The sequence below is a fragment of the Neolamprologus multifasciatus genome, chromosome 16 (genome assembly GCF_963576455.1).
Source record: "Neolamprologus multifasciatus chromosome 16, fNeoMul1.2, whole genome shotgun sequence".
Classification (NCBI taxonomy): Eukaryota; Metazoa; Chordata; class Actinopteri; order Cichliformes; family Cichlidae; genus Neolamprologus; species Neolamprologus multifasciatus.
Genome location: NC_140454.1, coordinates 16,264,894 through 16,288,335, shown reverse-complemented (window position 1 = coordinate 16,288,335; position 23,442 = coordinate 16,264,894). Strand labels below are relative to the sequence as shown.

The 23,442-nt window shown below is 40.4% G+C and overlaps 2 protein-coding genes across 7 annotated transcripts in view; one reads left to right on the top strand and one right to left on the bottom strand.

Moving 5' to 3' along the window:
• gsk3ba (glycogen synthase kinase 3 beta, genome duplicate a) overlaps positions 1–9,476 on the top strand; it is a 33,258-nt gene extending 23,782 nt beyond the window's left edge. The window contains exons 5-12 of one of the 5 annotated variants that reach the window (XM_085134981.1): positions 856–966; positions 2,532–2,662; positions 4,086–4,192; positions 4,417–4,514; positions 4,619–4,726; positions 6,292–6,478; positions 6,887–6,985; positions 7,750–9,476. In XM_085134981.1, the coding sequence (XP_084991107.1) occupies positions 856–966; positions 2,532–2,662; positions 4,086–4,192; positions 4,417–4,514; positions 4,619–4,726; positions 6,292–6,478; positions 6,887–6,985; positions 7,750–7,820 (912 nt within the window). In that variant the 3' untranslated portion in view covers positions 7,821–9,476. Of the gene's footprint in view, positions 1–855; positions 967–2,531; positions 2,663–4,085; positions 4,193–4,416; positions 4,515–4,618; positions 4,727–6,291; positions 6,479–6,886; positions 6,986–7,714 lie in introns of all 5 variants that reach the window. The other 4 variants (XM_085134983.1, XM_085134984.1, XM_085134985.1 and 1 more) reach the window with 4 other exon arrangements.
• Positions 9,477–9,533: 57 nt separating this feature from the next.
• nr1i2 (nuclear receptor subfamily 1, group I, member 2) lies at positions 9,534–22,929 on the bottom strand. Of its 2 annotated transcripts, XM_085134979.1 has the most exons (9): positions 22,569–22,929; positions 21,534–21,757; positions 18,300–18,430; positions 17,879–18,048; positions 17,477–17,793; positions 17,254–17,399; positions 14,369–14,485; positions 14,068–14,173; positions 9,534–13,978 (listed from the first exon to the last, which is right to left on the bottom strand). In XM_085134979.1, the coding sequence occupies exons 2-9, from the start codon at positions 21,707–21,709 to the stop codon at positions 13,822–13,824; spliced, it is 1,320 nt and encodes a 439-aa protein (XP_084991105.1). In that variant the 5' UTR covers positions 21,710–21,757; positions 22,569–22,929; the 3' UTR covers positions 9,534–13,821. The 2 variants fall into 2 exon arrangements, with proteins under 2 accessions (XP_084991105.1, XP_084991106.1); XM_085134980.1 differs by lacking the exon at positions 9,534–13,978 and having other exon boundaries at positions 14,073–14,173; positions 14,302–14,485.
• Between the last annotated feature and the right edge of the window lie 513 nt (positions 22,930–23,442).

The window sequence follows — 23,442 nt, the reverse complement described above, 5'->3', positions numbered from 1 at the left end:
GTTACTGGTTTTATTGTTAGCATTAAATGCTTAGAAGAAGACCCTTCTTCTGATGATGGACATTTTCCAAAAAACACCACTGATCACTCAGTGCTGATTTATTCACATCACCCTTAACATGGGCATAGTGTTTTATGCAGAGGCCTCTGCTGTTCCTCCTAGCATGCAATCAGAGCCTGAGCAGGCTAGTTGTCAATGCGTCACGTATGCGTTTGTGAGTAACCTGCCTCCTGAATTTTTAAAGTATTTCTCAACTCTTGCATTTTAGCCTTATATGATTTATAGCCTCAAGCTTGAGTTCCTCAAGAAACTGTAATGGCTTACTTTGGGCTCATTCTGGCCATATTTAAAGGAAATGGGAAGTCTTAGAATAATTGGGTGGAGAACCCCCCAGATACAGCATCCTTTCATGGTCAGTGCGCTCCAGAGTTCAATGTACACAACCCCGCCCTCCAACACTGGTCTCGTCCAACCAGGAAACGAGGAAATGATATCACTGTCTGCGGCCACTGTCGGGGCAACGGCCGTTATGACGCACGGTTGTGTGCTTCCTGCCCGCAGGGAGAGATACAATGGATTCCCAGTTAGGCTGCAAGAAAGCATCAATTACATCAGCATAAATACGGCTTCTTTCTTAGGAAAAGATGCATCACGGCTAAGAGGAGAGAGACCGGGTAATAGGATGGGGGGGTGCATATTTAGATCACAAGTTTTGAGTTAAATTCATGCATTTTCCAAGATTGTGTTGTTTTTCTTAACATGTTTAGATTACAAGTGTCTTTTCTATACAGTTTACATGATTTCTGTCAGTGTAACCATGATTTTTTCTTTTCCATTGTTGCTTCTCACCGACAGAAAGATGAAGTGTATCTGAATTTGGTTCTGGATTATGTGCCTGAGACTGTCTACAGAGTGGCCAGACACTACAGCCGAGCCAAACAGACTCTGCCTATGGTTTATGTGAAGGTAAAAGCTCTGTCTGTTTAACAAGGCTGAAAAACACAGTTTAAAGTGAACTTGACAGACATGTTTCCAATCTCATATTTTTTATTCTTGGAGTCTACTATAGTAGCTTTCAAAACAATCCTCATTGGTGGAGCTCTATGGTTTATCCACTGACTGAAACAGTTCGCTTTAGCAAGCCTTCCTTTAATCCTGCTTATTTCTGATTGGTATCTCTTTGTAAACAGAAGGTTAAAACGGAGCATGGGCAGATGTACTATGAGATGACCATGTAACAATTCTGAAATACATAATAGTTAATTGAATATCTCTGGTAATTCTTACTGGTAGTTACAGCAACTTAGTTAAATCTGAGTTAGTCTGGTGAAAAGTATAAAGACTGTAAATATATCAGTAAAATGGGGTGTGGGGTTTTTGTGTGTGAATCAGTCGTGATAAATTTGGGCTTGGAGAATTTTTATACTTTTAATATGAGAGACACTGCTTGTAGGTCCACTTTAACCACACTACCCCACGTTATGTGTCCTTTATCTTCACATTTCTTAAAGTACTTTGTTTTTTTTTTTACTACAGAAAGAATATTATCAAATCAAAACATGTTTATGTTTTTATTAAACAGCTGTGTTGGTATAAAATGTGGCTTAACTCTTCTAGTTGATTATGGGGCTCAGTTTTCATCCAGCATCATAAGATCCAGATTTCACTGAGCTGTGTTATCAGCTTGTTTTTGATAAAAGCTAATTTATCATATTTCATATTTAGTGTTTAGTTTCACTGCTAAACACTAAATATAAACAGCTTAACAAATGAAAATTTTTGTCCTTGCATATCCCATCTATTTTTGCCCGTAGATGACTTTTACTAACTTTTTAACGTTGTGTTTTGTACAGATCTTAGATTTAGCTAAAAATCATAGAAAATCTCAGAAACACTCCTCTCTGTCTTCAGATTTCTTTTACACAATGTGAAACTTTACTGCTTTGTTGGTTTGCATCGTGTGTGCACACATGAGATGCTACCTTTTAGGACTTACTGAGATGACAGATGTGCAAAACAAATTGGGAATAATTAGCAGAGGCACAAAAAAAAACTCGATCTGAAGGACTTTTCTGTATCAATGAAGCAATTAAAAATAAAGCACACCTACTGTTTACTACACCTGCTGTTCCACTGAGCAAGTTCTCTGCAGTTGTAATATTAATTAGGATTAAACAACTAGTTCACTGTGTTAACAAGTAAAACATTTTTTGATCTTATTTGTAAGAATAGATTGACCTGAGGCAGCAAATTTGAAACAGGAAATGAATTTGGATTTAAAAAACTTGCTTTAGTTTTAAAAAGTGTGTCTATAAAAACACTTCATATACTTAATTTTATCTCTACAAAAGCTGGGTGACAATGTTTAGGAGTTAAAAGAAACAGTGTGTGAAACTGGAGTCTAAACATTTGCTGTAAAACTCATTCTCTGGAACTGAAATACAGCCCAGAGTTTCTGTATGTTAGTGCTGTAATGGAAGTTTGCTGTTTGTCTAACCTCTGTGTGTGTGTGTGTGTTTTTTCCTGTGTAGTTGTATATGTACCAGCTCTTCAGGAGCCTGGCCTACATTCACTCGTTTGGTATCTGCCATCGGGACATCAAACCCCAGAATCTGCTACTGGATCCAGAGACGGCTGTTCTCAAGCTCTGTGACTTTGGCAGGTGAGGGACAGTCATGTTTTACACTGATCTGAGTTTTTTCTTTTCTTGGCATTTACAAAAGATGTTCACATTGGTACTGCTGTGATGTCCGATAACATAAAAAGTGAGCACCAGCAACCAGTTAGCTTGGCTTAGCATGGACAGTGGAAATAAAGGAATGGGTCTTCTGGATCTGTGTGAAGGTTTCAGAAGGCTTCTAAGTAACATTGCTGTTCATCCTCAGTCTTTAGCAGTGTTCAGCAAATCACACACTGTAACTATGCACAACCAAGAAAAAGGCCCTGTAACACTGCTGTACATCATTCTTACAACAGATCATGTTGGAATTAAGCAAACGAGACTGACCCCTGTTTACATCTCTTCTCATATGACTTTATATTTATGAGCATGAGAATGAAATCAGTCTCCAGCTCTAAACATACCTAGTCAGTCTGTTTCCCCAAATGTTACTCTATTCCTTTTGAAGAGTTTCACCCTTAAGCTGATGCACACTGTGTGGCTGCCTGGATTGAACTGAGAAAATAGGTGAGGCCATAGTTAAGGTCACGTGGTGCCTAGGTTTACTCTGTTCCCGGGAGATGAGCACACTGTACCCTGAAGAGAGGTAGATAAAAGTGATGCAGCCACCATCATTGTCATCATACCTGTACCTGTACTACAAGCCTGTGGAAGCAGCGTTATGATCTGGGGTTGCTTCAGTGGCTCAGGTCTAGGTTCAGCAACATTATCTGCCCAAACATGAGGACAGCGGCTACCTGAATGTGCCGAATAATCAGGTTTTTTCCTTGTTTAATGGAACGGGCACATTCCAAGATGACAATGTCAGGATTCACTGGGTTTAAATTGTGAAAAGAGTAGTTGAGAGAGCACGAGACATCATTTTCACACCAGCACAGAGTCCAGACTTTATCTCCACTGAGAAGCTTTGGGATGTGCTGTAGAAGACTTTCAACCAACTGTTTCATCATCAGTACAATTTGTTAGTGGAAAAACGTGAACCACCTCTGGAGTGAAAATGTCGTAATAAATGTTGCTTAAACGTATCAAAACAGTGCCATGGAGAATGCAACGCCTTCATTAAAGATAAATCCAGCAACATAATAATGTGGGAGCCGTTTTTGGCCAGGCACATTATACAGGCTCTATAAAGTGTGCAAAAGTCAAACTGAGATCAGCGTGCGTTGTTGAAAACAGATGATTTATTTACTTTTCATTCGTTAGCATAAATGCTGAATGTATTTGTAGCAGAAATGTAGAAATCTTCCTTTTAGCTGTGTGTTTGATTGGATATGAAGTCCACTGAGGTTTTATCACACATGTAAATCCTCAGTACTGGGTGTTTCTTCAGGTTCATTTTTCCCTTTTTTTGAAGTATGCAGATGGTGGTGGTGATGATGATTATTTGCTATGATTTTGTGTGCAGCGCTAAGCAGCTGGTCCGTGGAGAGCCTAACGTGTCCTACATCTGCTCTCGCTACTATCGAGCCCCTGAGCTGATCTTTGGCGCCACTGACTACACTTCCAGCATAGGTAGGCTAACTTGAGCAACAACTCTCGCTGCCTGACACATGCACATTCATCAGGAAATTATGAGATCGTGTGTTACTCATGATAAATGGACTGGTTCTTATATAGTGCTTTTCTACTCTGGTTCAGCACTCAAAGCAGTTTATAAGCTTTACAGCAGCATAGAATCGCAAGTCATCATTGCTCCTCTTCTGTTTTTACAATCGGACTCCTGCCTTGTCCTTTAGATGTGTGGTCAGCCGGCTGTGTACTGGCAGAGCTGCTCCTGGGACAGCCGATCTTCCCTGGTGACAGCGGAGTGGACCAGTTGGTGGAAATCATCAAGGTAATGACCGTACTAACCAAGAGTATTCCAATATTCCCAAACAAATACCGCTTCAAGTTGGATGTAATATTTCTCGGGCTAATGGTTCCACCCGTGTGTTTCAGGTTCTCGGCACCCCAACCCGAGAGCAGATCCGTGAGATGAACCCCAACTACACTGAATTCAAATTCCCCCAGATCAAGGCACATCCTTGGACTAAGGTGAGTCAACAGGTACAGGAGCCCTTTTACTTCTTTAAGATCCACCGCAAAAGCATTCTGCCATTCCTGTTTTGCCTGCATGCTTCGCAACCATCCAACATCATCATCTTCATCTAACAGACCTGCATGTGAAATAATTACTGCCATAAATGCACAGAGTTCTAAAAAATAAAAGATGCAAAGAATTTACATTTACCGAAAATTTACTGAACTCAGCTCACACTTATCTCCCTCAGATCGAGATTATGGAATCAGCAGCACTCATGCTCAGAGCAGATGCGCTGACTGGTAGCTAGCAGCAATGTGCGGATGTGCAAATCAAATATTGAACACCAGGCAATTAATCTGAGGCGTCGTGTACTTTTTTGCATCAACTGTTTCAAACTCAGGGGGAATGGGAATGAAGGCCTTGAAATCCTACTCAGTGTTCCCGAACGTGCCATGCAGTTGTGGGATTTCTTGGTGTTGATGCTGCCAAAGATGCTTTTGTTTTAATGTTAAGTGAGAGTCTTGACCAAATCACATCAGCCAGACAACTGGCATCCTTAACTGAGAGTAAGGGTTTTTTTTATTTCTCCAATTTTGAATAAGTCAGTCCTGAATTTTATATTAAATTTATATCTTTTATTGGTTTTTAAGTTTTTTCAGTCCCAATAATTATTTGAACAAAGAAAAAAATATCACACTTTATAAGAGCAAGAAAGGAGAAGGATGCAACACCATCGCTGGTAGAACTCTACATTTTAAGCACTTGTTACCGGATCTAACTGGTGATTCAGAACATGCCGTTTTAAAGTGGCAGTTAACCCTGAAATGAAAGTTGACTTAGCTGATGGTTCAAAACAACTGAAGCATTTAATCACGACTTCCGAGTTGAAAGACTTGCTTCAGGGAGGAGTTTGATAATGACGCACTGGTTCATCGAGCTGAAAACAACCACTCTCTTTGTTCTTGACCACCTGTAGCACAACGTCTGGGCCCATTATCAGCAGCATCAGAGCTTTGGCACAGGCTCAAAGCAAATATAAGATCTGCCTGATGTTTTAGAGTGGACTGATGTTAAACCTGCGCTATCCTACTTCAGTCAGTTACTTCATCAACTGCCGCCCTACTTCCCAACATCATGATGTTGCCTCGTTGCTTGTTTTAACTCATCTTTAGAACTAAACAGGCTTTAAAATCTAAAGGACAGTCTTGCTTTCTTAGCTAAGCACACCTCTTCTATTTGAAAAGGCAATTAGCCAATCAGGAGGGAGCAGGGCTATCAGGCCCTCCTGTTCACCTCTGACGTGCCTCGCTGTGGTCACTCTCTGCAGCTGCATTTCATTTGCTACTCACTACTACAGCAGTCATATGCTTCCACTGATTCATCCATAGCACACCATAAAAAATGCATTGGACAAAGTGCATTAGCTTTCATAGGATATTAGTAAAGATTCATTTTTCATCCGGTCATATGCTCTTTGTGTGTGTGTGTGTTGTATGTGTCGTATATGCGTTTGTGCTAAAAATACTGAAATGTCTCTTTTCTTTGGAAACTCGTGATGTTCTCATTGTTGATTCGAATTGACGTTCAGGTGTTCCGACCACGTACGCCTCCGGAGGCCATCGCCTTGTGCTCCCGCCTGCTGGAGTACACGCCCACGGCCCGGCTAACACCCCTAGAGGCATGCGCACACTCCTTCTTTGACGAGCTGCGCGACCCCAGCATCAAACTGCCCAACGGGCGAGAGAAGCCCTCGCTCTTCAACTTCACTACCCAGGGTAGGCGCACTCACAAAGCGTTCCTCGGAAGAGAAACCATTCATTTTAAAAAAATAACACCTCTCCCAAAGTCCCATTTGCATTGTAAATACGGTTTAAAAACAAATATTAAAATAAGAAATTCAGGGAGATCCGAAGCCCTGAGGGTTTAAAGTTTTTCTGTTTTGAATAATTCACTTTACTTTATTTAAATACTCCAATCTAACATATTTTTTAGAAGAATATAAAGTACATTTAAATATTTTTTTTTTTGTCTGAGACATATCGGTTATCTCGTATTCACAGTAGCATTTATCCGTAAGGAAATCTAAGGACATCTTAAAACGCCACTTTTATGTTATCGTTGGTCTGCAGGTAACTTTGTAACAGCATAATGTGGTAATGCATTGTGTGTTCTTCTTCTTTTAGAACTATCTAGTAATCCTTCTTTGGCCTCCATACTCATCCCTGCCCACGCCCGCAGCCAGGCTGCCGCCTCTACCCCAACCAATGCATCTGCCACCACAGGTTAGAGCCACGCTACCTCAGTCAGACCCTTGTTTTATGTGGTTAGCTGCTCTATATTTATTACTTTGAAGTACTGGTTGTGGCTTTGCTTACTGCTAATTTGAAAAACAATTTCAGCCCCTAAAGGTCAGCCTCTTTAGTTCAATTTAAGTTCAATTTAACTTAAGCCAGAAGTTGTTTTGCACTCATGTCTCCGAGCACTAAACACTGCAAACAACAACACATGCTTTTTTCGCCGAAGGGTTGACTTTACTTAACATGCCACCTTAGTTTGGCAGTATGTTAGGTGTTTTCAGCTGTGAGTGTGGCTTTTAATTATTAATAAAACAAGATAATTGAGTTGTTTTTTTTTTTTAAATTGTGACACCCTTGCTTTTTTTTTTTTGCTATAAATTCTTCGCACTGTGCTCTATTACAGCAGCGGCTTATGCTTATGCTTAGCTTACTTCACATTTATTAATTATTACGTTTCCACTTCAAAGAACTGCTAAAAAAAGGTTTAATGTTTTTTTCCCATCAATCCATGGGGTTTCTAATTGTTTTTAAATTGTGTGTTTTTCCAGAATTTAAAATTGCTTTCTTTTCATGTATGCTTATGTTTAACCTGCGTAGCATTATCGATTCACATTTGCTGCTTATATTGTTCAGTGTGGTTTGTATACACAGATCTGTATCCTTCGCTCTCATTGTGTCTCTGTAACTCTTTTTCTACCTTTATCTCTAAACCAGCTGTTCAACTGAGCACTTCCTCTTCCTGTTCATAGATGGCAGCAGCACAGAGCGAGGTCCCACCACCACCACCGCCTCTGCCTCAGCTTCCAACTCCACCTCCTGAGCCCACAGAGCACCTGCCCCGCCCCGGTCTCAGCCCCAGCCCTCAGCCTCTCCATTGCCCTGGCCAGGGGGTGAGCTCTGCTCAGCTCAGCTCTGCCCTGCTCCTCTTCCCCGGCAGCAGCGGAACGATGCTGAAGCAGGCCGGGTTCGACAGCTAACTGACCACAAACCTAGCATCCCCAGTCTGCCTCTCGTACCCCCAAACCCGGCCTCAACATAAAGCTGTTTGAACTCTTCTCCATCCTCCGTCAAAGATGCCTCTCCGTGCCCTCTCGACATGGAAGTGAAGCGCAGAGCCGAAGATGTTATCGACTGTACTGTTGATTTAAAAAGTACACTGTACACGTATACACAATGCTAGCCTGCTAAGAGGACAATCTGTAGAAAAGTCCTGAGCTCTCGCCCTTTTTGCCCTGTCTCTATCTGGCCTCCCTCTCCATTGTTCCATTTTTCTGCATCCTTTGACCTCTGACCCCTCCGTCCCCTGGCCAACCCCTCCTCCTTGAAAAAAAACAAAAACAAGCCCCGCCCCCCTTTTGGTTCTTTCTGTAGTGCATGGCCTGAGTATGGTAGGATCACCTGGGGGCCACCAAGCCCTCTCACATCCACTTCCGCAGACAAGGCATGAGGCTCACGCACGCGTATACACACACACAGACACACACCTACACCCTCAAACACACACATCCTCACACACATGGATGCATGATGATCCTGGTGTATGTGGGAAGAAACAGTCCTCTTTGGGAGGACATGTTTGGACAGTGTTGTTTTTTTGTTTGTTTTTTCTTTGCCCGGGGTTATTTTTAAAAATGGTTAGCGATCTGTTTTATTCAACTTTGTTTTTAATTATTTTCTTTTTTGTTGTTTTTTTTGTACTCCTGGGCAGACGTCTTTTGGATTGCCATGTGCGATGGATGTGACATGTATCTGGTCCTGTGTGCTTGTATAATATATACATACAATACAAAACAGACATGCATACACACACAGTTTATATATTACTTTTCCTTATGTATAAAAAGTATATATAGATATATGTATATTAACTACAATGGTTCAGAAATCATTTATGGTGAGCTCATATCTGGCAGAGCAGTGGCAATATTTGCCGCTGCCTAAAGACAATAGATAAGGTGGTGTTTTGTTATTATTTTATTTCTGTTTTTGTTGTTGTTCTCTTCTTTGCTGGAGTGTGGTTAGATTCCAGCAGCCACTTCCCTGTGTCATCTGTATTAAGGCTGTAGATGGATTTAGGGCATCGCTCTATTCCCCGTCTTTGTACCGGCTCTGTCTGTAACAGTGTTTCTGTGACAGTGCAGCGTCTAGACAAACGTGTCCCCCACCCTTTCCCCTCTCTCTTTCTCTTGCCGTTTCTGCGAAGAATTCGAGATTCGTTTTCACTCTCGGCCCGCGGTCTTCGGCGCACCACCGGCTGCCTCGTGCGCTGCGACCACCGACCGGAGCGCCCCTTTCTTTTCGTCCCCCTCCACCCCCGCAGCACATAGAGCCACTCGGTACAGTCTGACGAATCGTCTTATTTACGGAGAATACTCACTACATCTAAACAAAAAAATTAAAAAGATAAAACCAACAAAAAAAAATTCAGAAAAAAAAAAAAATCACACACACAAACACACAACAAATAAAAACTGAATTTGTACATACAGTATAAATGCTCCTCACCAAAATTCTGACTTGTATGACTTGTATGTTGTTTTTTTATGTTATGTTGATTTTTTTTTCTTTCATGTTGTGTTCAAGGTATGTATATATGCAGACCCATGTACTGTTTATGAGCAAAAACAAAGATGGGTGAGGGAACGGAATGAAAAAGATTCAAAAACAAACAAAAAAATGAAACAAAAACAAACAAAAAAAACAGAATCAGGGCAAAACTGATGTTGTGTATGGATATTGTAGATGACGACGACGATGATCAGCTTTATCCAGCCATATGTTCAATCTTACCTGTACAGTACAGTAGATTACAGCTGTATTATTGTAACAAGAACTAGTCATGTATAGTGTAACTATAGTTTGGAGTGCCTTTGCTTTCATACACCTTCGCCTTGTTTCCACCCTCACCCAGCCCACGCCATCAACCCCCCCACCCCCACTGTCACCGCCCCCCTCTGATATTGTGACTCTCCCTTTTGGTGCTGTTGAATGTCCTGCTGTCCGCGTGCTCACTCACGCGCCCCCTCTTCCACCCGATGCACATCCTCTCCCTCCTGCTCTTTTCATTGCACACTAAATGTAATATACAGACATTGTTAATTGTAAGGATATTTTTTTTCTTTAACTGAAGATATAGTAGACAGGTGTTTATTTTAATAGATGTTTTATCTTGGGGGACACACACACACACACACACACACATACACGTGTACTGCAGTCCTGGCACAGATTTGGGGTATGAAGTGGGTGGGTGGTGTGCTGTGGACGGCAGCAGGGTTTTAAACAAAAAAAATCAAACAAAAAAAGGCCTCATATATTATATACGATACAGTGCAGTTTCTGTATTACTCGCAGTGTTGGTTCTGTTACCAAAGCCAAACCATCATGTTGTGATGAGCCATCCTCAGAGGCAATAACTCTTCTTCTTCTCTTCTCTTTGGATGTTTCGTTGTTTCTCCTCCTGCTCTTGAGTATTCAGGGGGGTGAAATTCAGTAGCACCTAAGGGGTCAAGTCATGTAGCCTTTCTCCTGTCTCTCCTGCTTGCTGTAATTTTGCATTCATGAACGTGTTGCTACCCTCCACCAGAAGGTTGGACCACTTCACCTCTGCCCTCTTACTCCAGTTCAATTAAAGCACCACAATGGCTACCAAAAAAGAATAAAAGTGTATAAGCTAGTATAATATATTATACTGACATATACACTAGTGTCATATGCTGACTGGGTTAAACTGGGGTAATAGAAAAGAAGAATCTTAAGAAAATACTACAAAAACATCCTGTATAACAGTACTACTACTTGAATGCCTCTGTTTGTGACTGAAATTTCGATTTCTTTTTTTGTTTGTTTGTTTTTGTTTGGTTTTTTTTCCTTTCGTTCTGTGAAGGTATGCTAAATGTGCGCCTCTGTAAATATTCCCTCTGCGTGCTCCGAGGAATAGTTCCCTGGTACTGTAATTTGCATTAAATAAAGAGTAGGATAGCCTGGAAATGATCATGAAATTTGTCTGTTTGAGATTCTTTTACTGTGTTTGTTCCTGTCACTTCGTAGACATCAGATCGATTTTGTTAAAGAAAATTCAAACCAAAGTAGTAGCAGCTTAAATATAACTGACATTTATGTACATTGCTGAAGTGGCAGGGACATACATTATATATTGTAAATGGCAATTTGTTAGGTAGACCTGCTCAACTAATCATTAATGCAAATGTGTATTCGGCTGATCACATGGCTCTAGCTCGGTGCATTTAGGTGTGTAGACATGGTCGAGAGACCTGACGAACTTCAAACAGAGCATCGGAATGGGGGCAAAAAGGTGACTCTGAATGTGGTGTGGTTGTTGGTGCCAGACTGGATTATCTGAATATTACAGAAACTGATTTCTACCACACAACCATCTCTAGAGTTCACAGAGAATTATCTTAGAATTATTAGGAGAGAGAGAAAACATCCAGTGAGCAGCAGTGGATATAACCAGGATACATAAGACCGTCTCTGAATGCACGCGCATCGAACCTTGCAACAGAAGACCACACTGGATGTCACTCCTTTCAGCTAAGAACAGAAAACTGAGGCTACAGTTTACACAGGCTTATCAAAAGTGGACTGGAAAAACACATCTGCCCTGACATCTCAAGTTCTGCTGCTGTGTTCGGACTGTAGGGTTAAAAATTTTGTGAACAAATTAAAAGTGTGGATCCCTCCTGCGTTGTATCAACAGTTCAGGTTTTTGGTGGTGTAAAGTTTTCAGGGATATTTTCGTTGAGAACTGGTTTTTTGAACATAACAATGAAGTCACTGTAGCTAATTGGCCTCCACAGTCACCAGATGTGTAATGCTGTCATGTCAATCAAGTCTCCAGCACTTCAGCCTGTGCCACAAAGAATTAGGTCAACTCTGAAGAACAAACCATGACCAGCCTGATACTTTCACAACGTATCTGTTAAAGTGTTTAGTGAGTGTCTTTTTGTGTATATTACAAAACCAGCATGGCAAAACTCATATGATCATGTAGATTCATACAGATTTATGTTTACATATTAAGAGTCTGAAACCTTGCTAATGGTTCAATGATGCACTGGCTTAAAATAAATGTGTTTGAAAAAAGAATATCTTTATTACAACATGATGCACAGAGATAACAGAAGCATCAACAGTGAATCACAAAGTCTATAGTAAATAAAAGTAAACAAATGTGGAGGTATTTTGTGCCAGGTAAATCCAAGGATTTCAGTTAGAGTGCCAGTTTCAAGTTCAACCCAAACTCATGAAAGGTTGCCCTTTAATGATGATCTGAAGGCAATAGCTGAAAATCTCTTTGGATGTTCTTAGTTCTTGAAAGAAAAATAGTAAAAAAAAACTGTTCTTTTGCTTAATCTGAATCAAATAGAACAATCGCCAGGTACTGTACACAGAAATCTTGAAGAACAAAACTCTCAACTCTCAAAGTCACATAATGAAAAAAGTTCTCCTTAGTGCAAAAAGAAGGCTCGAGTCTGCCATCACAAATTAAGGTGGACAAAGAACTGACAAAATAAAAAGTTCCTCCCTTGGTGCGTGTTTATTTAATCCATTAGATCAAAAGTGATCAACAAAACTTCAGGACAGTCCAGATGTTTGCAGTGCAGATCAGCCTCACAGAGAATCTGTTTTTCTGTGTGTGGCCACAGGGGGGCAGTGTTTGTCTTTATATTCCATCAGAAACATTCATCACAGTTTACAATAAATGAACATTAAGGCACCAAAAGCACAAAACTAGACCAACAACAAAATTCTACATTTAAAAAGCAGCTTTTTTGGAGTAACAACACTGACAACACTCGTTCACTCCCTCTCACCTATATATTTTTGTCCTGTCAATATTTAAGACAATTCAATTCAATTCCATTCAATTTTATTTATATAATCACAACAAAAATCGCCTCAAGGCGCTTTATATTGTACAGTAGATCGCACAATAATAGATACAGAGAAAAACCCAACAATCATATGACCCCCTATGAGCAAGCACTTTGGCGACAGTGGGAAGGAAAAACTCCCTTTTAACAGGAAGAAACCTCCATCAGAACCAGGCTCAGGGAGGGGCGGCCATCTGCTGCGACCGGTTGGGGTGAGAGAAGGAAAACAGGATAAAGACATGCTGTGGAAGAGAGACAGAGATTAATAACAGATATGATTCGATGCAGACAGGTCTATTAAGACAGCAGTCCCCAACTCCCGGGCCTCGGACCGATACCGGTCCGTGAGTCGTTTGGTACCGGGCCGCGAGAGTTGAGGCTCAGGTGTGAAATGTATAGTTTTCAGGGTTTTTATCGGTTTTCAGCGTTATTTTGTTATCGTTTTTATCGTTTACTCGGTTTTCCTGGGTCTTTTCACGTGTGTTATGAATAAATCTCATTTTTTTCGGTACCGGTACTAGTTTTATTTTGTTGTATTTATCCGCGACACCTTAAAGGCCGGTTCATGAAAATATTGTCGGGCATAAACCAGTCCGTGGCGCAAAAAAGGTTGGGGACCTCTGTATTAACACATATTGAGTGAGAAAGGTGACTGGAAAGGAAAAACTCAATGCATCATGGGAATCCCCGGCAGCCTATGTCTATTGCAGCATAACTAAGGGAGGATTTAGGGTCACCTGGTCCAGCCCTAATTATATGCTTTAGCAAAAAGGAAAAGTTTTAAGCCTAATCTTAAAAGTAGAGATAGTGTCTGTCTCCCGAATCCAGTCTTCACTCTTTTGACACATGTAAAATAACAATAGGATACTTTCATTTAAGCATCCCCATTAACAGTGCTTGTGCTGCTCACGTACAGCACATTCTTCATAAGTCATTACAGGAGCCTTTACTGACCACCTCCATTATGAGAGGACTGATGGTGTCAGGCTGGATATCCTGGATCTGTAGAATCTGTTTGCTGTATTCCTCAGTCACTGTTCTCATCTCTGTAAAGCAGGCCATCACTTTGGGATACAGCAGGCTGAAATACAATAGAAAAGTCAATAACTGCAGTATGTAAAAACGTTTCACACTGACTGGAAAGGGGCGAGAATTTGACATTTCACTCACTGTTTGTCTGGACTTGTTCTCTTGCAGTCAATCCAGGTTTTTAGCGTCAGCGCCAGGTTTTCATGAACTTTGTCAATCAAGCTGTGCTGTTGCACGCCTGGACGGTCTGGCAAATCAAGTAAAAAACAAATTTCTTTTAATTTGAAGCCACTTCGCCCTGAGGAAAATCTGAGAATGCATTTTTATTTTGGGCTGGATACAAATGCACACTGTTTGTAGGGTTTAAATATTTACAGGGTTGGTTAATTATTGATTTGGTCCTGGCAAGGACTGGGATGAACTGCTGAAGAACGACCATCACCTGGAGAAAACAGAGACATGGCTTGCATGAGAACGTATTCTTCCTCCTGTAGGCCCAGTGTGCGCAGCGTGTGGTGAAATCTGAACAGAGGCTCCAGCAGACATGGCTGAAATCCCGCTGGAAAACACAGGAAAACGGGTCAGGAGCAGGACAGATACAGAAGGACAGTGACAGTCTGAGGGCCACTGAGGTCTGATCTGTTCCCACTTTCCACACTCCCAGACACGGATTCAAATGGATATGTTTAGTTCCCACTTTCGAGTGAGCTACCATCAAGCTGATTCTGGCAGGGATTTATGTGTGAAAATGTGCAACACATGTACAGGCAAACCACAATCTAAAAGCTCATTCATGCCGAATTATCCACAATTAGGAAGGAAAAATAATCAGGGAGAACGATGAGCTCAAAACTACCAGCTACACAGTAAATATTCACCAAATACACAAAACACGTATGCCAGTCAGATATGCGCTCCAAGAACATGCTGCAGGATTTTCCAGACATTCTTGCAAAACTATTTTTGCACAAGTTCTAAAAAAAGCAGGGGTGGTGATCTGTCACAACTTCCCTACAGTTTTTCCAACACACAAGGCTTATAAATGTAACTGACATGCTGTTAGCCTAGGAGCACTGAAACGGTGAAAGGAATTTGCACCAATAAAGACAACTAAAAGCCAGCGGAATAGTCGGGATATCCTTGGTGTGTTGACTGGAATCAGTCAGACATCATTTTATACTGATTTCTGTTGTTGTGGATGAAATAAAGGTACAATTATTCCACTTGGTTTTGCCAGAAAGATTGACCCCTGTAGTTCAAATGTCATTTATGGTTTATGTGTATTTTCATTCCTTTAAAAAACAAAACAAAATAAAACAAGGAAGTGCTATTTTTAGTGTTTGTTCTCTGTGTGACCTACTTTTAGGTCAGTCTAAGCAGTTAACTCGCAAGTAAAGTAGCATGAAGAGCAAACACCTTTGTGATGGATATTTGTAGCTGCACACCTTAAAACTGCAGGTCAGCACCTTGAAAATTAAACAGAGCTGTATTCCCTGAAATCTCAACTTTCACCTAGTGCTCAGTGTGAATTCCTTATTCCTAAGAGCTGTTTGTCTAATAGTAAAAGGAAACCTTCAGACAGCGCGTTTGTGAAGCACTTTGGATCGAAAGAAGTAAAAACCAGTTTGACAGCATTGCAGTGAGTGTTTCTTAAGGAGTCATATTACACCACCGTGTGAGAACATGTGACAAGAGTGATAACAGACTGGACATGTTACTGACTGACTGTTGTCTGACTGCTTCAAAAATAAAAGTGCATTATGTGCATGCATGTTAGGAGCGTCAAATTTCTCTTTGTTCATTTTACTCCTGTTTAATAACATTTGCAACTTTACATGTAGTTTAACAAATTTCCCAGAGGAACCCACCCGAGGGATTAATAAAGTTTTATCTAATCTAATCTAATCTAAAAGCAAAAAAACTGGCAAGATCAGAGAATAACGACTCAACGTGTTCATCAAGTGAAAAAATATTTTGCAGGGGCAAAGGTCATTCAGTACACGTTACATGTTATTTAATCAAGTGTGCAGAATTTGTGATCAGGGATGTTACTTTGAGTCCTTAGACAAGACACACCTCAGAGTTACTATAATTGTCTCCATTACTGAATGCATTTTGTATTTTTATATACTGACTTGATTATAAGCACTAAATCCATCTCTATGAACAGTGGAACACAGTGAGAACTCAAAGAATTTGCACCTACACCTACTCTTTGGAGTACGTCAGCATTTTAAACTGCACAGCCACTCACAATTTTTTCAGCAAAAGCTTTCATACACCGCTGCAGTCTTTGCCAGCACCAAAGAGCACCTCGAGATTGCTAACACAGCAGATGATTAGGGAGCTAATTAGGCCTAATCCTCCACTATCCTCTGGGAAGCAGCGTCAAATGTAGAGACAAATGAAGAAAACAAGTGTCAAAAACTAAACTGCAGTTCCTCTAATGACCACTTGAGGCATCATTCATTCATCATGCTTATCCAACTCAGGCTCACCCCGGAGCTGCAGCCTATACCACGTGCCAATGAAATAGTGGACGGTTACACCAAACATCGCAATGCTAACAGACAGAGCGCAACAACCATTCACACCTATTTAGATTCACCAATTAACCTAACATTGGATTTTCCTGAGTGTGTAGAGTCAGTTGCTCATTTTAGGCCATATTGTATAAAACATGAAGTTCAACTTTTCTAATTTACATGTCAGAAAGGAGGATTATCCAGGACATGCTCTTCTCTTCTGGGATGGTTTGAAACACACAGCAAGCCATAATAATTGTCAGATAAACTATTAAAAATGCTCCAGATGATACAACATCACAATTAGCTACTGAGTAGCATCAAGCCTAGCAGACACCTATCACTGCCAGGACAGGTATCAATCAACTCAACAAACTCAACTATTAAGGGGAGTGAGTGGTTAAAACCTCTCACCTCAGAACACATGAAGCAGGAAACTATCCACAGAAGCCAAAACTTTTGAACCAGGTTGTAAACTTGCTAAACTGGTTGGCAGTTTTAACGTGGGAGTCTGGAACCTGACTTGCTTTTTGAACCAGCCTCAAGTGGCACCTAGAGGAACTGCAGCTTTTGCCACTTGTGCATGGGTCTCATTTTTCAGGTCTGGAGGTCAAGTCCCACTGACTGACTTGTTAAAATATCCATGTTTTAAGACCTGTTCAGAAAAAAAAAAAAAAAAACTCTTTAAATGATGCTTTGTCACAGGTGTTCAGGAAAGTGGCCACTCTAAGTGACAGTCTGACTTCACCTTAGCTAATCTAATCTAATCTAATCTAATCCATCCAACTGTAAGAAGTCTTACCTCGTACAGCGTCATCTATGCAGTACGTAATATGGCCACATTCCCATGTGCTCGTTTTTGAGTTGAACACCATGTTGAAGCGGATCTGCATTATTTCAAACGTGGCTCCCTTCAGCAGAGATATTTGGTCTCCCATGGTAAGAGACCTGTAAGACACCAATTTGACATCAAGTGTCGAAAACGTGCCGACTGAATATAAATATTCGTTGATGTACACATTTACCGGAAGTCTTGGAGACTTTTGGAAAAGCTAATGACGTTCTGGATCATGTAAGTGGTGAGGTCGGCCACATGCGGAAGAGCAGTGAAAACACATCTGTTTTCGACGCCATTCCGTATGTGGTGTTCTTGTTTTTTAATGGAACTGTGGAAACAGGAGGAGGATGAAGAGCATGAGGTGGCGGATGGCGATGATGTGGGCTCGGTGGTAGATTTACTCGCAGTGCTGCAGGCGTTTCTGGGGCACGCGGTCAGAGGGTTAAAGAGCTTGCTTGCCGTCTGCTTGTGCGTATTCACAGGAAGGATGTTTCGGTCCATAGGCTGAAAAAAAAATCAAAGATCAATTACGCAAGTTAAAACAAAGATGATGATGAAGAGCTGAAACTGCATGCATTCACTCACACACCCTGAAGCTGCTGAAGCAGGAAAATGCTGAGTCGAATGTGCTGCGGTGACCAAAGAGCAGTTCCTGAATACGTTTTTCTTGTTGGAATGAAAGCTCTACTGGGGAGTTAAGCATCTTATTTTTATTGATTTTGACCCTCCTCTCCTGCACCTTTTCATCAGACATGACCACTGAACAAGCACAAAAATACAAGCATTTGCTATGTCAAGCATGTCAGCATTAAAAAACCTGATCTGATTCATAATTTCTTCTGAAGGCATGAAAATTATGTGTATCAGTTTATTGTATGACATGATGTAAACATGCAAAATGATAACAAGCATTCTAGAAACTGATGGGTGCACCTTTTATAATATCACACACTTCCTACAGTGACTTGGTGTAAAAACATTAAGTATAAAAGCCTTTAGATGTTACTTACTGTCTTTGCGCATGCCAATGGCCTGGCATTTGCGCATGCGGCAGGCTTGACAAGACCGGCGGCTGTATTTCGTTATAACACATTTATTCAGGAATGGACAGCGGAGCTGGTTTGACCTCTTTATGTTACGTCTGAAATGAAAAAACATCCACTCACAAAATAACAGCTTCATGCCTTAGGTTTAACTGCTTGTTAATGCAAATATCTAATGAGTCACAATTTGCACAAGTTGACTGAAATTGCACAAAAAATGTGCAGTCTCAAGTTCTACCGCAACATTTGTTTGATAGGGTCAGAATTTGGTGTAAACAACATGAATGCATGGATCTCCACTCCGTTTAGGCTGGTAGTGGTGGTGTAATGGGGTGGAAGATATATTCTTGGCACACTTTGGGGCCCTTAGTACCAACTGAGTCATTTAAACATGACAGCCTACCTGAGTAATGTGCCTGACCATGTCCACAGTGGACCCATCTTCTGATGGCTGCTTCCAACAGGACAAAGCACCATATCATAAAACTCAAATCATCTCAACCTGGTTTCCTAAACATGACAACAAGTTCCCTGTAATCAAATGCCCTCAATAAAAAGCTCTCAGTAAAATAGAGCACCTTTGGGATGAGGTGGTCTGGGAGATTATGGGTGTGCAGTAACTGTGTGATGCTATCATGTCAAAATGGACCAAAATCTCTGGGGAATGTTTCCAGCACCTTGTTAAATCTATACCACCATGAAATAAATCAGTTCTGAAGGCAAAAGGAGACCACCCTGGTACTAGCAACCTGTACCTAATGAACTGTCTGTACTGCGTGCACTGTGTGGATTTAATTTGTGAAGGTGTTGAAATTAGAGAAGGTCAAATTAAGAACCAAAGTAGATGAGAATATCACACTGACACCACCTTTTATGCCAGAAATTGAATGTTATCTGACCACATCTGAATAACAGGGACAGAGAGAGCTTTGGTGGCAACAAAGTGAGGTTTAAATAAAGAATACTTTGGCCTAAAGAAGTCAAATAATAAACAAAACTGAGCACACTTCTAAATGAGACAGTTCAGAGAGCATATATGGTGAACAGTAAAATAATGTTCAATTAAAAATCAAAATAAAAGCCATTAAAATAAATGGTTAACTTCAATACTACAAAACTCTAGTATTTGGGCTCGCAGTGATTGATGATGATGATAACACATTGATGACACACAGCTTCCTATCTGACAGACATCTTGAGCTTCTCGTTGTATAAACTCTTTAATCAAAAGGTCAGATAATTTTAAACGTTTTACAGCTGAATGTGAGGAAAACTGAAAACGTGATTAGTGTTAAAGTTAATAGTCATATCTTTTATGTAGTTACAACACATTTCAAACATAACAAGCTTCTGACTCAGAGTAAATCATGTTTTCATTTATCACGAGCAGACTAGACCACTGTCATTTCCTGCTTGTGAGCCTTCCTAGTAAAAGAGTTCAACTTATTCAGAACACAACTACACCAGTCCTAACTAGGTCAACAAGTCACGGTCTAATCTTCTGAAACCTGCATGTGCCACAGAAAGAATACAATTCAACATCCTACAACCTCCTACAACTTCATCGTTACTCAGGTCACAGTAAACTGAGGTGGCCTTCAGATTGCAGAGCAGTGCAGAGCGGTGTCGAGCCTAGTTCACATTTTGAGCCTATGAAAGCAAGATAGTCACTGTATCTATGTATATATCTATGTATATACATACTATGCAAGATGTTGTATATGTATAAATGTAGTATAGAGAATGTGCTTGTGTGTGTATCCGGTCCTCACTATCGCGTGTCTGTTTATTTGGCTGACAGGGTGCTAAAAGTACAGAGGTGCTGAATTCAGGTGAACTGAATTCAAATTAATTTATAAATAATACTTAAAAAGTATTTTTTGGGTATGAAAAAAATGATCTGAAATGTGGTTTCACTTTATATGATATTAAAAATTTACAATATAAGCAGCCAACAAAATGACATGAACATCCCCCCCCCCCCCCCCCTTAAAAAAAAAAAAAAAAAAGAAGTATTAATGACTGCCTGTACTCTTCAACACACAGCATGAACCCTCTTAGGCAAGATTTCTCACTTTAAGGAATAATTTCTTCAGGAATAGTTCAGCAGGCTTTTTGAAGGACATTCAAAGCTCTTCTTTGGATGTAGGCTGCCTATTGTTCTTTTTTCTGTCAAGATGTCCCCACACTGCTTCAATAATGTTGAGGTGCGGGCTCTGGGGAATGTTTTTATTACATTACATCACTGTGTTGAAAAATGAAGTGAATGCCAATCAGATGCTTTCCAGATGGTAAAAGCAATCTGATGCGTTTACCATCAAAATCTGATGGTATTTTTCTGTGTTCATAATTACATTAATTTTGACAAGATTCCCAACACCACTGGATGTTTTACTAATGACTGTGGTATGAAGGTAAATGTGTTGCACTTGCTGTGTACCTCTCTCCTGACCTATTAACAGAGATTTGAGCCACAAATTTCAAGACCAGTTGCCACTGATGTTTAGTCCAGTTCTTGTGTAATTTGGCATACCTCCACCTTTTCTGCATGTTTTCCTCCCTTAAGAGCAGATGGATGAACTGAAGGGCCAGATCATCTCTCTGTGTCTCTCTGTGTCAGGTCTTTGCTGGATTTTTTCCTCTTTCTCAAGGACATGACTTTTAGAAACTGTTCATCTGCTGGAGATGATGGAGTTTTTCTAACCCTGCCACTTCTTCTTTTGTCTTCTACTTTCCTGAAAATTCTTATGGACACACTGCTGAGATATGCCAAATTTTCATCTAATATTTCTTATTAGATGAACTAATTTATTATCTATGTATGGACAAAACACTGGTTTATCCTTGAGTTCAACCAGGAGCCTTTTATGCTCATCAGGTACAAGAACTGAGTGAGTGAAAATGACTGAGAAAGCAGCAAATGTCAAAAGAAAATTTTTGTAAGACTTCTGGAAGACTGGAGAACTATTGCTCAAGACCACTTTAAAAGATTACAAGAAAGTCTGGCTCCTCGGAAGGAAAATCACTAATTTGTCATTTCACATTCACAAGGGATTCTTTTCATGACAAAAACATTTCTAAATATAATTAAAAACATGAGAGAAACTCTAGATACCGCAAACATAAAAGCTGGACTATTTGTTTTCTAAAAGCCCATTTATTGCTTGATTCATGATGTTATTAAAAGTTGAAGAGCTTTACCTGAAGAAGCCCTTGCAGCCTTCACAGGTCAAGGCATTGAAGTGGTAACCATTAGCCAGATCTCCACAGACACCACACACTCTGGGCTCCTCATCATCTGTCAGCTTCTCCTCCTCATCCCCTCGCCTTGCGAGCACTTCACTGATGATCTGCACTCCAGCGGCCTTCTCGCTCATTCTCACCCGAGAGATAATCAGATTAGTCTGGCGTCACTGCCTTCACATCTGTTCTGGGCAAGATTCACTCAGTAAGAAGTGAAAAGGTTCCCTGTGAGATCAGGCTTAGGTTTAACTACTATCAGCACTACTACGTCACAGTTAATGTATAGGATACACACTGTATATTCTATTCTGCTATGATACTCTTAAATGAAAGGATATGACCTCAATACTGTGGCTGAACCATTTTCTTCCAGCAGTGACGCATACCTGGATATGACTAAAGGCTCCTTGTGGAGTCATTTACGTCTATTACGACCCCCTATTCATTGTGGCTAAATGGTCACAGTAGGAGATCACCTTGATTTTCATCAAAGAGCAATTTTCTGAAGTGCACAGAACAGCTCACAATGTTCAAGTGCAAAGAACAATGTGGACTCTTCAATTTTATTTATTTTTTATTACTTTCCAGTGAAAAAACGGTAAGTTGCACAAAAAAACAAGCACAGGCTACTGTTGATTAATGATTTAGAAACATACATTTCAGGTATTTTCTGCCAGTAAACAATGCTTAATGCAACCTTTTTAATTTTAACACTCAAATCCCTCAGAATTACTGACACACTGAAATCACAACTTTAATGTAAGTCGTTGTGCTTCTTTAAAGCATACACAACTCCACACACTCCACTGAAGCAGCGTGTAAAACATTAGTGCTTGCTTGGGAGTGCTCCTACTTTACTCCTACCCTGCAGGCAGGCAGGTTTGTAACTGCAGCCTGACCTGTCTAACAGGTGTGCACAGGTCGTCATAAAGTAAACTCTTTTCCTTCCTTTACCTGGTTAAATGTCTGGCTTAGGTCATGCAAATCACTCACCTGATGATTCCAGATGTCAAAACAGCTGTGCGTGGTCCACAGGTGCCCGCCTCACTTCGCTTAATCGGGTGAATTTTGAGCATGACCAACAGGGGAGAGAATCGTTAACAGGTCGTCGTGCAAGCTTTCAACCAGCTTAATGTTTAATACTGGCAGTTTGCCACAACTACAACCGGCTGCAACCGAAGAAACTGCGGAGTAAAATCCAGCACCGCCTACTGATGTCGTACTTCGTAGACGCGGATCACGGACGCAGGGGCGTTTTCAGGATGGAGTGGCACAGGACGAATCTAAATATTTAATCGGAAATGGAATCAGCACAGAAAAAAAGAACACGATTTTCTTGCAAAAGTGGTGAAATATAATTTTTCGTTGAATAATTGTGGAAACGTGAAAAAAATGAACTTTATAAAAAACCCAAAAAAACAAAGGTCGATCAAATGGACCAATACGGCAATGCCATGATGATCCATTTGGCAAAATAAATCCATTGGGTATCCTTGTTGGTCTTCAGACAACAATTCTGACGGCTAAAGAACCAAATGGGACAGGCAAAAAAAATAAAAATGAACTTTTAATGTAAGTTATAATCCTGTTTAAGAGTCTTCATGCTGCACGTTGTAAAATCAAAATATATAATAAGTACCAAAAGTCATTATGGAAAATGGCACCATTTAATGTTGAGCTGCGATTATTTTAATTGCTTGTGTGCTGCTGGGTATCTTAATCTGTAATAACCCAATCAATAAAAAACAAACAAAAAACAAAGCCTGGATTATCATGTTTGAATTAGTTTTTGAGGCTTCATCATCATCATCATCAGAGTGATTTTCCCCTCAAAAACTGAAATAAATTGCACAATGCATTTTAAAGA